This window comes from Perna viridis, chromosome 11 (genome assembly GCF_037379345.1).
Source record: "Perna viridis isolate PV_CMFRI_1.1 ecotype Kerala chromosome 11, ASM3737934v1, whole genome shotgun sequence".
Lineage (NCBI taxonomy): Eukaryota > Metazoa > Mollusca > Bivalvia > Mytilida > Mytilidae > Perna > Perna viridis.
Genome location: NC_142455.1, coordinates 9770916 through 9787015, shown reverse-complemented (window position 1 = coordinate 9787015; position 16100 = coordinate 9770916). Strand labels below are relative to the sequence as shown.

The 16100-nt window shown below is 30.9% G+C and overlaps 1 protein-coding gene across 2 annotated transcripts in view; it reads left to right on the top strand.

Annotated features, from left to right (window-relative positions):
• Positions 1-16100, top strand: part of LOC148602914 (adenylate cyclase type 6-like) — a 65642-nt gene that overhangs the window by 35202 nt on the left and 14340 nt on the right. For both annotated transcript variants that reach the window (XM_088552383.1, XM_088552384.1), the window contains 5 exons: positions 5998-6156; positions 6849-6996; positions 9414-9523; positions 10666-10822; positions 14120-14217. In XM_088552383.1, coding sequence (XP_088408509.1) covers positions 5998-6156; positions 6849-6996; positions 9414-9523; positions 10666-10822; positions 14120-14217 — 672 coding nt within the window. The remainder of the gene's footprint in view (positions 1-5997; positions 6157-6848; positions 6997-9413; positions 9524-10665; positions 10823-14119; positions 14218-16100) is intronic.

The following is a 16100-nucleotide window of genomic DNA, read 5'->3' as shown; positions in this document are numbered from 1 at the left end:
TCCAGTCTACTTTTTGTTCAATAAACCTTTTGATCAGTCAATCAGTTAATAGCTTTCGTGATTGTGGAAGCATTATTTAAAGGGAATAAACAGAGGTTTCTTAAAATGTCATCTGAGCAAATAAATATCATGAAATGTTTCAAGATCCTACACTTATTGACAAAATAGAATAGTAAGTAGGTCAAGTTTTAATTAGATTTCGATGAGATTAATCTTAAACCATATTCCATGTTCTGCCTAACTCTTAAAAAGGCTTGCTTTTAAGTAGAAACTATCGAATTAGGGTTTCTTTCTGGTATTCATAAATACTTTGGATTTATGGCAAATTTGAATCACCTTGACTGTCCCTCTGAATTTTGTGACAATTATCTCGGCTCCTAATGGACACATTGATTTGTAGTGTAGCTTTATATAAATGGGGAAAAGATTGTAAGAAATTTTGGGTGCTGTCTGATATCAACTTCATGTTGGAGTAGGAATATTTGCAACTTAAGATATTATTTAGGTTAATTTTGCCTAATTCTTAGAAAGACTGGTTTTTGAATTAAAGCAATCATATATGGGTTTCTATTTTTTATTCATAAATGCAATGTCTGTTTTTTGTTTTATTTAGGTGAAATTTGATTACTTCCTGCTTATAAAAAAGTTATTATCTGCAATATCTCCAGTATAAATTATCTAATTTGATAAGATTTTCATCTAATATTCAAAAAGTACAAAAATCTTATTAATTATTAATACAGTGTAATTTCTATTTAGTTTTTATTTTCAGCCATTTTCTATTAGATTTGAGACAGTATATCATATTTTCTCTGGAACGGGGAAATTTAATCAAATAAACTAAAGATTATGAAAGCAATATGTCTAGAAGATTATGAAAAAAAAAACACTTATTCTATCTAATTTTGTATATCGATGATTTTTTTGTTAGAAAACAAAGTAATTTATGGATATTGGGATTTGAAAAGAGTTCATTCAAGACTGTGTAGTCTAGATTAATGATAGTTTTGTCTAAAGAATATTATCAATGATATGCCTCAAGTAGATTTTGGGTTGAATTTCGCATGTGAAACTCTCAGGTTATTAGCAAATTGGGCTGATTTGTTAAATCTCAGTGATATAAATTTTCATAAGTTCTCATGTAAAATGGTTTTTGTCTATTCACTATCTAACTTGGTTGTGCCAGGTGCAGATCAAGAGATTTTGAAAAGGGTCATTGATGAAGAGGATTCCAGACTATTATTGGCCTTTTGAAGTTAGAAATTTACCATAAATCATCATGTATCAGCTTGTCATTGTAACTACTCTACTTAATTTCCTGAAACTTAGTGTTTTGCAAGAACGCTGTACATAGTTGTGCATTTTATCAAGAAATTTTGATTCTCCTGTTTATATGGGAGTAATGGCTTTTTGAACTTAGATATTTACCATAAATCATCATGTATCTGCTTATCATCATGATTACTCTGAAACTTTGTATTTAGCTAGAACACCATAGCATATGTGGTTGTGCATATTATCAGGACATTTTGATTCTCTATTTTTTGTAGAAATTGTGCTCCTTCGAACTTAGATATTTACTGAAAATCATCATGTACCAGCTTGTCATTGCAACTCCTCTAAATCTACCAAACAAAGTTTATAAAACTTAATATGTAGTAAGAACACCATATGTTGTTGTGCATTTTATCAGGAAATTTTGATTCTCTGATTTTTATGGGAATTATATTCAGTATTTCTGTTTATCTGTCCATAACACTTTTTTGTTGCATTTTCCTCAGCAACAATAAATCTCAGCTGCAGTGTGACACAGGTCTACACATTGATTGGGCTAGCTTGTTCATTTTATTGTTGCACTTTTGAGATAAAAATTTTATGAATTTGCACTTTGCAAGAGTTAATCTTGTTGATTTGGTTTGATTTGGAGATGACTGTATGACTTTCTCAAAAATACAGATCACAACACAGAAAAGATTATTGCTGTGTAAAAATGTAGTGTATGTAGACCAAAAAAGTATTATAACATTGCTTGGTGGGTTTTTCAACACCATGAATCCCCTCTACCATTGGCAGTGTCTGAACTTTAAATGGAGTTGTACTTATATACTGGATTGTTGTTTATGTATTTTTCAAAGAAAGTGATAATGCTACTTTTAGTAGTAAATGTGTTATGGAAATTCCCAAACTTAAAAGACTTTAAGGGTTTGTTGTTTAAAGATTATTTATTTCAAAGGGTTTCTTGTTTGGAGATTAAAAGAAAGGTCAAAGTTGTAGTATGTTTACTCTGCAATAATGATAAAATAATTATTAGGTACGATCTTAAGTGTTTTCTTTGATCTCGGCTGTGAGTCTATTTACAAACGTTCTCTTTGGATGCTGTATTCTTGCTCAAAGAATAAAGTACAGACCCAACTAAGAATCATGCAGAAATGGATAAATCCATGTTAGTTGTTAACTTTCTACATAGCAGAGAAGCATAAGTACCTCCCATTTTAGGAGGTAGCCTAGGGTAAGGGGAACAACTCTTGAAATCAGTGATATGTTTGTATCATGTTCAATTTCACCAAAGCCTTTAAAGTTTTCATTTGAAACAGAATGAAATCAACCAAAATTACTTTGATGCTTACATGATATTGATGTTAAATGCTGAATACAAACATTCCAGTGATTTACAAGAGTTGTGTCCCTTACCCTAGGTCTACCTCAGTAAGTGATTTAGAACCACTGAAAGGTATGATAGTGGTTTGGAAAGTGGTAAAGCAGTGATCAATTACAAACATTTTGTGAGAAATATTTAAACTAGATTGGTTTTGACTACTTTCAAAATCAGATACAGCCCTAAACGGTATTATGTGGTTTGCTCCAGGATTTTAGGATGTTGAGGCAGTTCAATATTCCTTACTAAATATTTTTTTTCTGGTATTTGCATGACTCTTAGGTGAACTGTGGTTTTATTAAATTGCAATAAAGAGTAATATGCAGAGAGATTATTGATAACTTATTGTAAGAAATTTACAGTGAAGTTAGAAAGAGAATATGTACTACATGGGTAAATGTTTGGAGAGTGAAAAACCGAAATATGATCATTAATATAATCTTGAAGCATTCTTGGCACATGTTTTTATATTTTATTTATTCATAGTTATATACTAATTGCCATTTACTACACTACTTTTAAATTTTGTGACCCGCAGACTTGTATTCATGTTGAGACATTTTGGCAGAAGAAAGTTAGAGAGTTCAATTACCAAATTTATTTTACAGTTTGAATTTTGAAATTTATTACATAGGGAACATTGGATAAATCACTGCTAAGGCAGAGAAAAAAAAACAAAATTGTCTGTTAAAGATTACTCTTTTCTGGTTACATGAGTACATTTTATTGGTGATTTTTATGAAATGCTCTGTAACTAATTTTTAATGAGCAGTATTAAAGTCAAAATATCCTCCAATTAGTCTTTATATACAACTATTTGAAAAATAATATAATTTTGCCATGGCCTACTAACTCTATTTTTTATCCAATATAACCTTAAACAGACATATATTTTTACTTGGCCTACTGACTCTATTTTTTTTCCAATATAACCTTAAACAGACATATATTTTTACTTGGCCTACTAACTCTATTTTTTTTCCAATATAACCTTAAACAGACATATATTTTTACTTGGCCTACTAACTCTATTTTTGTCCATATAACCTTAAACAGACGTATATTTTTACTTGGCCTACTAACTCTATTTTTTGTCCATATAACCTTAAACAGACATATATTTTTACTTGGCCTACTGACTCTATATTTTATTCAATATAATCTTAAACAGACATATATTTTTACTTGGCCTGCTAACTCTATTTTTTGTCCATATAACCTTAAACAGACGTATATTTTTACTTGGCCTACTAACCCTATTTTTTATTCAATATAATTTTAAACAGACATACATTTTTACTTGGCCTACTAACTCTATTTCTGATCCAGTATAACCTTAAACAGACATATATTTTTTCTTGGCCTACTAACTCTATTTCTGATCCAGTATAACCTTAAACAGACATATATTTTTACTTGGCCTACTGACTATTTTTTTCCAATATAACCTTAAACAGACATATTTTTACTTGACCTACTAACTCTATTTTTTATCCAATATAACCTTAAACAGATATATATTTTCACTTGGCCTAGTAAATAGGAATCAACCTGTCCATTCATCTGTATTTTATTCACTACTCATACACTATTTAATTGATTTTGATGAAACTTGATATTAATGAAATGAATTATTGCACTTAAATATGCAAGAAGCAAGCTTAAGATGATTACACGTAGATATTTGTACTTTTAGGGAATTAGTTCAATTTTAAGAGTTTTACCATACATGCTGCAAACAGAGGAATCACTTGTTGAGCTTGAACACATTTCTAGATATGAAATTCTGTATTTACCTTGCCTATTAAGTAGTTCTCCAGTTAAGAATCATGCAAAATGTGATTCATGGTTGGAAAACCTACATATTTTTATTTTTGATATTTTGTTTTAAATGTTATAGTAAACAGAAATCAAAATGTGGCTTTCCGTATAACCCTTGTTCTTAGGAGATATAAATTATATAAAATGTACTGTAAAATTCAAAGTTAAGGGAGATAACTCTGTAAATGACACTATAATTTAATAGAAATTGTTGGGTTTTCCATTTGGATTATCTCCTGTAGACAGACAGATTAGAATGAATGATTATTTCTTTTATCATATAGACTTATAAAGCAACGTAATAAAAAAAAAATGTGTAGCCTTTTTTTTGGGTGTATCACATATTATAGAATGTGCATTCTTCTTACCAAGACTGATACTTAATAACTACATCCTAAGAGGGGACAGGCTTATCACACTGATGACCCAGATTTTGTTGAAATGGACCTTGTGCAGATTTAATACCTGTCTAAATTATAGTGAAACCTGTGTAAACTGAACCCTTGATAAATTGGAAAACTGTGTAAACCAGGCATCTTATGAAGTTCATAAACATCATTTTCAATGCCTCTTGAACATGTGCAAAGTAAACGTCTGAATCTAATGAAACCTTTAGCTCAGAAGGGTTTGGCTTTGACAGATTTCCCGCTAATTATTTTTTGAAGTTTTGTGTCAGTTGTCTGTGCTATAAATAGAGTAGCACGGAATCTGGTCTGTTTTACTGTATTAATTAGCGCTTCAGCTAAGAATCATGCAAAATGTGATTCATAGGTAAAAAGCCTACATATTTATATTTTCGATATTTTGTTTAAATTGCCATAGTAAACAGAAATTAATATTCATTTTTTTTTTCATATAACCTGTGTTCTTAGGAGATAAAAATTATATAAAATGCACTGTAGATTTCAAAATTAAGGGAGATAACTCTGTAAATGACACTCAAATACAATAGTATCTATTGGATTTTCATTGTTGATTATCTGCTTAGAGCAGGTAGATTTGAATGAAAAATTACACATTTCATGGTACAGACCCATAAAACAATTTAATTACAAAAATAAAAATATGAAGCCTTTTTTGGGGTGTATCACATTTTTCAGATTTTGCATGATTTTTACAAATACAGCTACTTAACTATTTCTCTGAGGTCAATTAAAACATTGTGTTTAGCAAATTGAGTTGAACATTAAACGTACAAACCTAGATTTTCCTTAACACACTGAGTATATTAGTTGCAAAGGTGGATCTAGAACTGTAAAATTTAATTCCTGTAATCCTAAAATTTAATTTCGGAGAGAAAATTTGGGGTTTTGGCTAGTGTCAAACAAATGATTCCTTAGACTTCATGTTAACAGGCCTAGATTTCTTATAAAAAATATCAATCTTCAAATCGGCTATTCCATGCAATCTCAGGGTTGGAATATCTAAATCTGAGATATTTTATGAAAGCAGTTTCAGGTCCGGAACTGTATGGTAAAAGAAGAAAAAGCTTTTATGTACTTTGTTTTTTGTTATTTTAGCTTGGTGAGGAACGTAACTGGTGCTGATGTTAACATGAGAGTCGGAATACACTCAGGCAGGGTCCATTGTGGAGTGTTGGGGCTCCGGAAGTGGCAGTTTGATGTCTGGTCTAATGATGTTACATTAGCTAATATCATGGAGGCTGGTGGACTACCAGGGTATGTATTAGTGTAATGTCTGTCTGTTCTTTGAGTTTGTGTTTTGCAGTAAATTGGAATTGGTTGCAGTTTAATTTTAATTTTAAGAGATATGTTTGACTTAAACAAGAAAAACTGATATGCTTAGAATTTTGAAAGTGACATAACAGTAACTAAAATCTACGAATTCCACTGCTTTGAATTCATCACAGGATGAAAACTGCTACTTTTTTTGTTACTGTGAAAGTACTTTAATTCGTGGTTACCAACTTTCATTGATTAGGGAAGAAATACAAGTTCATGGATTCTTTAATTTGTGGCTTTGAAGTTTTCAGTATACACATCGATGGGAATCAAACTTCGTGGTTTGATCTACCCATGAAAACCATGAACAATAGTACTTCCACAATAATTATTTCTGAAATATGTAACTGGTAGAATTTGCAGTATTAACACAAATTTTGCACAACTTTTTTTGTCATTCACAAATGAAAAAATGTCATCAGATATGAAAAGACTAAGATGATGTCATAATCACATTCCATTGTTAGGAACGTCACCAATCAAATTCTAAACTCAATCATTCAATAGATTCTAAAATATGTCTGATATTGAATATTATAATGTGTGTGTTTTTTTTAATGTCAGTGAAAAGGCCTTTGGTTCTTATTTGTTTTGACCCATCTTGAATTTCATGATAATTTTTTTTTCAGACGAGTACATATCACTAAGGAAACTATGAAATTATTGAAGAATGATTATGAAGTAGAAGAGGGACATGGTGGCGACAGACATCCCTATCTAAAGGAAAAAAATATAGCGACCTATCTCATTGTACAGGATGAGAATCGTCTCAGCAAGGTAGGAATGAGAATATCCCCATTACTGATGGTGGGAGAATTTTTGAGATTGACATCCTGTCTAAGATAAAAATATGTGTACTTATCTCATAGTAACGAATGAGAATTGTCTAAGTGAGGTAGGAATGAGAATATTCCAAGTACTAATGGTGTGAGAATTGTTTCTTTAACATCATGTCTAAAGAATAAGTATATCTACTTATTTCATGGTAATGAATGAGAATTCTCTCAATGAGGTAGGAATGAAACTATTTCCAGTACTGATGGTGTGAGAATTGTTGAGACTGACATCCTGTCTAAAGAAAAAATATTTGTATATATCTCAAAGTGATGGATGAGAATTGTCTCAGTAAGGTAGGAATGAGAATATTCCAAGTACTGATGGTGTGAGAATTGTTTCTTTATGGTAGAGTTAAACATCATGTCTAACGGAAAAACATATCTGCATATCTCATAGTATTGGATGAAACTTGTCTCAGTAAGGCAGGCATGATAAAATTCCAGTGATGGTTGTTTGAGAATTGTTTCTGTAGAGTTGAAATTGACATTCTTTCTAAAGAAATATCTACATATCTTGAAGTTCAGGATGAGAATAGTCTCAGTAAGGTTAGCATGAGAATATTCCCAGTGCTGATGGCATGGAAATTTGTTTTGGTCAAGATTTACTTCCTGACTAAAAAAAAATTCTACATATCTCATAGTACAGGATGAAAATCCTATTAGACAATTAGAGATGAGAATACTCACGGTAATATTTGTTTGAGAATTGACTCGTTTTTATATAAGATAGTTTCAAGGGAAGTATATTATAATAATACCATTAAGTTTGCTGTGAGAATTATCTCTAAATTTCGGATAAATACATTTATATCTAAAGGGGAAAAATATCTACAGTACTGTTCTCAAATTATTTCAATAGGGTCAGGAATGAGAATACTTTCAGTAAAAGTAACCATAAACATTTTTATACCCCACCACACAAAGGGGCAAGGTATTATGTGATACCCCTAGAAAAGAACCATATAAGCCAAATTCAGTTGTTCAGCAAAATCCAAAATGTAGTTTTAAAGTTAGGGCATTTTGAACATTTTGCTATCCCCCTTTTTTCACTATTTCATTAGAGTATCAGTTAATGTTCCACTAATGCCCAATTTTTCATGGAAATCTTTTGAACGGCTAATTCCTTAGACTGAGTATCCAATATGACGGTATGTTCAGTATATCAATGTTCTCACTAAGTTCTTTCATCTTCATTATTTTAAATACTGTACTTTAACATTATACATAGTATCTTTTGATGTATACAATATTCTATTGATTGTTTTAAGACTAATTTATACCATCTCAGTCTACTGTGTACTTTTAACTTCATCATTATCTTATGATCTATTCAATCAATCAGTTTATTCATCCGTTACAAGGATATAATTTCCTGCGTCAATTATTGCAAAAGAAACTGTACGGGAAAAGCATAAATAATTAAATGGAAGCAGTTGCTCATTACTTTCAGCATATACATATTTTTGTCATAAAACTATAATGGAGTTTTCCTTTCACCGGTAGACTTAATATTTTGTGCTGGTAAAGTACCGGTACTTCTTTAGCTCTGTTTGTAGAGCATCAGCTTATCATGCTTGGGGTCCATACTCCATGTGTAGCAGGCCTACCCTGTAGCCAGAACTTCTTAGGGGTTTTGAGCATAGCTTTTAGCAGGAGCCTCCCAAAGTTTCATGAAAAGTTCAACAATTACCCCCCTTGCAAACTGGTGTTAAAGCTGGAGATTTAGCCACCTTTGCAGAAATTTCTTCGGTCTTATTTGAATTTTCAGCTTAAAATCTTTATTAATTACTTCAATTCTTGTCAAAACTAGTTGCAAAAAAAAAACAGCAAATCTCCTGCTTACACCTGCTTGTTTTCTTCTAAAATGGGGGGTCATTACCCCTCTCAAACATTCTTAGCTAGCATTTGTTTAGTGCAATTTGTTTAATTTGCTCCTCTATTTCAATAATTGTGTCACTAACTCGTGTGGTTATCATGGATTGATTATACAACATATTCAAGTGTTTCAATGAAATAGGACTTCAATTTATAGTATTATAAGCAAAAAGCCTTTCACAAGTATAATTTTGAAATGACTATTCAAATATAATGGGTTATATGTAAATAAAAAAAAAAAATTGTTGGTGCCATCACCTTTACTGTTCATGGTAAAGTTAGGTCTATGAGATGACTGACACAATTTTTTTTATCTAATCAGAAAATAGATTGTGAAAATCTTGGTAGGACCTATGTTAAAATTCACAAAGTTCAGGATTTTAAGGATCATTTCTATAGAATATCGTGAAAATATGGATTGTCATCCAGTAATATAAACAGGTCTGTAACTTTAACTACCTATAATTCTTGCTAATTTTATAGGAACGACCTGTGTCTCCACGGTCAGCTTTTAAGAAGAAACATTCCATCAGCGTATTTGCCGCTCGAGAGAAGAAATTCAATGACGATCCTAACGCTGCAATACACCAGAAGTAAGTAGTCACACAATAGTCCTTTTCCATATTAATGAAATGCTAGCCATTTTTTTTTTCAAAGGGACATTATCACCAACACACACCAACCTAGTTGGGGGTCTTTCTAGGTAAAAAGGAACCATAAACATTTTTCTTTGGAAGTTTTAACTATTATCACTGTTGTAAGACCCTGAATGGTTTGAGTTCAGTTATTTAAAAGTACCCAAGTACTTACCACAGGTCATAGAATCAGTAAACACATGACCAACATTTCATGCAGCACATAGGCTGAGTCTATTAAAAAAAATATGAAGAAACTAGTCATATTAGAATTGACAATATTCTATATATGTATTTGAATTTTTTCTTTGACAATAAATCATGTTAAATATAATTTTAATCGTAAACTGTAAAAGGGCAATGTATTTATAAGAAATAATCAATTTAATACATTTTGATATTCATCAGCCAGATCTCTTTCATGGTGAAGGTACTTTTAAGGTGGTTATCAACCCGAAGTCCTTTTGATTGACATCAGATGGTTTTAAGACTCAGAAGTCACATGACTTCCGAGTAAAAATTGATATGTTTATAGTAGTTGTGTAGTTCAGTTCAGAGACTGTTGAGGATAAGAAGAACTTTATTCTAATCAAAGGTGAATAACAAATAAATATTTAACAATTACAACAGCTTATTGCATACGATATCAGGTTTTATGGAACACAAAGCGATATGGATGGAGGCCCATGGCCAAGGTTGATATTTCTTTATTTGTTCCTTAAAACATAATATTGCATGCATCAAACTGACATTATTGTTTTATGACATTTCTCTGTAAAAATTTAAAGAATTTTCCACTGAGTGAGTTTCTCTTCATTGTGGTTAAAAAAAAAAATGTTTGCTTTACATTTAATTTTGTTGCATCAAGTATAACCTCATTCTGTATGTATTTGTTTTTCGGTGTCCTTTTTTAAAGTGAGCAAACTCTAAAATGAAATAATGAGTTTGTTTCAATGGATTTAAGCCCTTTCTTGTTATTGGTTGTAAACTGAAAACTTGTGTAGGGTTATTGGTCATAAAATACCAAAAAAAGGTACACTTTGACATACTTTGTACCTTAATGCAGCCAATTCCTTTATCATTTAACACAATTTTTTCAGGTTAGGGATAGGAGATGACCAAGACAACAAGGACCCAAATGAAGAAGTAAACGATTATCTACGGAGAGCTATAGACGCTCGAAGTATTGACAAACTCAGATCAGACCACGTTAGATTCTTCTTTCTGACATTCCTGAAGAAAGATTTGGAAGAGAAGGTTTGTTATCAGGAAAGGACTTTCGATATTTCTTTTTATGATAGTGATTTGTCAATGACCAACATGGAAAAGAAATATGGAATAACAATATCAATGAGGATATCAAAACAATGCCATACAGTGAAACATGTTTAAGGAGGTAGACATAGGGTAAGGGACATAATTATTACAAATCATTGGACCGTTTGTGTAAAGCATTTTACATCAATTTTATCCTAGCATCAAAGTAACTTGGATTTGTTCTATTTCAAATGAAAGCTTATAGGTTTTGATGAAATTGAATATGATGCAAACATATCACTGATTTCAAGAGTTGTGTCCCTTACCTTAGGCCTACCTCCTTAAATCAAACCCCTTTAGCAGTGGAGATTTGGTTCCATTTAGACAGGTGTTTGGTTTACACATGCTCAAATTGTAGATATTTGTAAATATAGAACTTAAATGTATTGCTAGTGTGGTTTTCACAGGTTTTCAGTGTATTCTGGGTTCAATTTTAAGTAATTTTTGTGTATTTTATAAGATTCAATTTTAAAATATTTTCAGTGTATTCAGGGTTCAGTTTAGACAGATTTTGCTGTACAAGAAATAAAAGCAAAGTAAAACAGTAACAGTGACAATCAACAACATACAGAAATTGTATGAAAGACACAGAGAAAAAAAACAGACATGAACTTTAAACCACACACACAAACCATTTAGAAAATACATAAAATACAGAGAGAAAAAAAAGTCATGAACTACAAAACACACAAAAACCATGTGGAAAGCGTATGGTAAACAGAGAAAAAAAGAAAACACAACCAAATGAAAAACACAAAGAAAACCTGAAGTAAATGAACAACAGAAAAAAAAACATGAACATTAACCAGATGCATCGGTAGGGTTAGTGTCCTCTACCTTTCTAGAAAACAACCATAGAGCTTCTGATGTTATATCCAGTATTTGTATAAAGATGAGGTAAACTGATCAATGATTTTCATTCATCTTCATACAGATAAAAGCATCATTATGATACCGGTCAACCAGTTTACACTGATTCAGATGGCTCATAAAAGTTTATATTTTACAGACATGTGTCCTTAGATGAAATCTTCATCCATTCTGAATACATTAGAACTAAAACATTTCCCTGGGTAAAAGTAACTGTCATTACTTTTACCAAATCTTAAATTTGTGGTGACAAGTTTTTTTTGTGTAGGTAGTTTCAGGAAGCATATGTCAGGGATTCTGTAATTCTAACAATATATCAGACCATCATTCTTTTTTCAAAGGCAATAACCTGAATCCAATTTGAAAAATTTAAAGAGCAAAATACTGAAATTCCATAGGGAATAACTTGTAAATTTAGAGTTATTCTTCAGTATTACCTGTCATATTGAAAAATAAGTAAAAAATAAATATGAGAAATTCAATTCACTAATTTATAGAATTGAAAAATTTACCTAAAAATTCAGCTCACTAATTTATAGAAAATGTATTCTGAAACTCCAGAGGGAATATTGAAAAAAATAAATTAGAAAAATTTACCTGTGTTCAATTTACAAACTTATTTTTATATAAAAAAATCCTGGAATTGCAGAGGGAATATTTTATATGACTTTGAAATATTTTTGAAATATTTCTGTCAGATTTAATAATAGATAAATGACTTCTCTTGAACAATTGAGCTAGACAAAGTAAGGATTTGTTTAAGTGTAAGTGCTTGTAAGAATCAGGCAAAATGGAAAAAATCAGAAACGTGCATGTCAAAACCCCACCAATCTGACAATGTAATAGCACTCAAGGATGCTTTGTCTATTTGAGAAAACCATTATTTGACCTTTGAATCATTGATTTGCTCAGAAATTTTTCAATAGAATCTTAAAAAAAATGAGTTATTTGCCCTTGAAATGTTCATTTTCAATGAATTTCAATGAAATTGTAACTCAATAGTCTAGCATGATATGGAAAATCATTTTTGTTTTCCTTGATTCTGATGGTGAAAAATAGTCAAATTACACTATCAAAATGATGGGTTTTTCATGCCATGTTTCACCTACTGCCTGATTCTTACAGGGACTGACAATTAATTGATGAATGAGGTATGTATTGTATATCGCAGTTCTGTATAGTTATTCATCATTTATGGTAAGGCTTATTTGTATGTTAATATTATTAATAATCAGTCATCAAAAGGCCTGCGGTATCGTTACTGTTACTTATCATTGTCCTTATTTTAACCCCCATATCGATTTCAATTGAAAAATAGTTTCTTAGATAAAACATGTTTAATTGGATAGAATAAATAACCACAATAGGATCCCAGGTGTAAAGATGAAACTAAGCATAAATGATAAGTCATTTCTGATCAGCTAAATATAACCTCGGATGTAGAAAGAAGAAACTTTCTTGATATTTGTGGGTGATCCATGGTTCAGAGTAGTTATATCTTACAGATTCCCCATTCTTACCTCACCAAAAAAAAAATGATATCACAGAAAATAAAGAAACACAGAACTGCAACTTTTTCATGAATATTGGCATTAGGAATGGTATTGAAAAAAATATAAAGGTTATTGTCAACATATTTGATAATAAATTAAGAATCAGATTTGACTCTTTCTGGACAGATTATTTTTCCTATTACATACAAGGTTTTTTTAGTTCTGATTGAAGTAATTATAATCTGAAATACTTACACATGATTTTTACTTTGGTTCTTGCTACGGTATCTGTTGACTGATTTTCACCAAAGAAAGTAGAGATTCTGTCACAAAATGGTCTGATTTTGATCCAGTTTGAGCAATTGACGTGCCTACCAGATGCATTTTAAGCTTCTGATTATAATTGGCTACTTCTTAAATCTTTTGAATTTATGTCAGAGGAACCCAAAGGGAAATAATCCAACTTAAACAGGTTTTTTTTTTATATCACAATTAACTTCTTTGGAATGTTCACTTTGTAAGCATGTTCACAGTTTCTCTAGTTTATTTATGTTTACACATTTTTATTTTATTACAGTATTGTTAAGTTTGAGATAAAATGTATGCAAGACTTTTTCGCATACTGTGAAAGTACTTTAATACATGGATACCAATTTTTTTGAATTCGTCGGTTTGAGATTTCCAGTATACACAATGGGATTCTCCTTTTTGTTGGAAAGCAAATTTCGTGCTTTGGCATACCAACACAACCATGAAAATTGGTATCCCATGAAAAATAGTACTTAAACAATATTTGTTTTGCACTGTGTTTTATTAAGTAATAGAAATGCAATGTTAGTTCTATATTAGTTTTCACATTTTGATTTTATTTCAGTATTGTAAAGTACGAGACACAATGTACACGTCACACATCGGTTCTACACTGGTTATACTATTGTTTGTATGTACTGTACAGTTAGTTATTTTGCCAAAGTAAGTATAAAATTCTGGTATAATAATTCAGACACAGCCGATGGATGGGATGATTCATGGTGTAGAAAAACCTTCTGAATAAATGATGCTTTCTCAGTCTGCATATGCTGTATTTTTATGTAAGGATGGTCCTTTATGTATTTAGATCTGCACTTTTCAGAAAGTCATATATTCATCTCCCACTCAGGGTTTGACACTAACATTTCATGATAGGTAGCCCACAGGACCATGTGATAGATAATTAGGTATTACTCACAATAATTTTGTGGTCATGTTCTTAAGACTAATGAAATTTTAAGAACTAATTGAGGTAGCCCAAAGGTCTACCCATTGATATTTCAAGGTAGTCCTCCTAGAAATTAGATAGGCACGGGACTACTGTACTACTGTTAGTGTTGAACCCTGCCAATAAAAATCAACAAAATAAAAAAAAAAATGATAACTTTTGCAAAGTGTCAACTTGATACACAATTTTTAACTCAAAAGTGCAACTATGAAATGACGAACTAAGACTGATTATATGGTCTGTGACTTGTTTCTGAATCAGAAATAAAAATTGAATTCGGTGGGTTTTTGACATGAATGAATCACCTCCTATCTAATTTTTCTAAAGACTGCTACCTAAAACCAAAGAAATGTTTCCTATAACAACTTCGAAAGAAAAGGGTTGGTAGGTAGGATTTTTTTTACTTTTTCATTTTATGTGGAGTCCAGAGAGAAACATTCTGACTGTAATAGTACTTATTAAAAATGACCACAAAAAAAGGCAAAACAAAATTGGATGGTTAGGGTAATTAGAAATACAATGTTTTTTAATTTGCCTATAATATAAAATGTTCCTGTAATTGTTGGCATCATACATGTAAATGTTAGTAACTTTAATAATAAAAAATTAAAAAAAAACAAGTCTGTCAAGTGTTAATAATTTTTGCAAATTAAAGGCAAAGTATGCACATTTATATTCCTTATTGTGCTATGACCTTTCTGAATTTTCTCAAAATTATTTTATGCATTTGGTTTCTCAAATCGACTTCGTCATGTAAATATATAATAAAAAAAAGGGGGGGTTGTGCTGTTGAGAGTAGGTGAGAGTACCTGCAGGTAAACATTACAAAATACTTGCAGGAATACCAATCTATTGGCAACATTTTTTTTTCTTCCATCTGTCCGTCATACACATGTCGCTCCGTAACTTGAGAACAACTCATCCAAACTTTTTGAAACTTCATATAGGTGTTTGTCATGAAGGTCAAACTAACTAAACGTTTTGGTGAAAATCAGATTAAAACTTTTCGAGTTACAGGACTTTGTAACTAAAATAGGGAACGATTTATGATTATTTTTCACAAACCCATATTTCTTGAAACTAAACATGGTTGTTTGTTATGATTATTGAACGGTCTGTATACTTTTTGATTAAATTAAAACTTTTTGAGTTACTGGACTTTGTTACTTAAAAAGGGGGGTTCACATGTTGCGCAATATCTAAAAAACTATTTATGATTATTGCATAAAACTTTACACACTTGTAAGTTATATTAATCGGAAGATCTGTATACTTTTTTGGTGATTACTCTTTATTTCATTTTTGAGTTATTGATTTTTTTATTGAGTTTTCTAGTTTTAACTACATGTACTACATTTTGTGCTGTATGAGGGTAATTCAGGAGGTGCATTAATCCTTCAAAAATATGTATTTGTGGTTGGGTGGCAAAAAACTGCCTCCCAACCCTCCAAACATTTATTGAGGGGAATTGCTCTTAGAAAGAACCAATATGGGGAAATTATTTGAGAAATATTATACCATGAACACTGAAGCATGTCATGATATTTTTTGTTTCTCTCTTTTATCAATTTTCTGTTTTATGGAACTTTGAAATTTT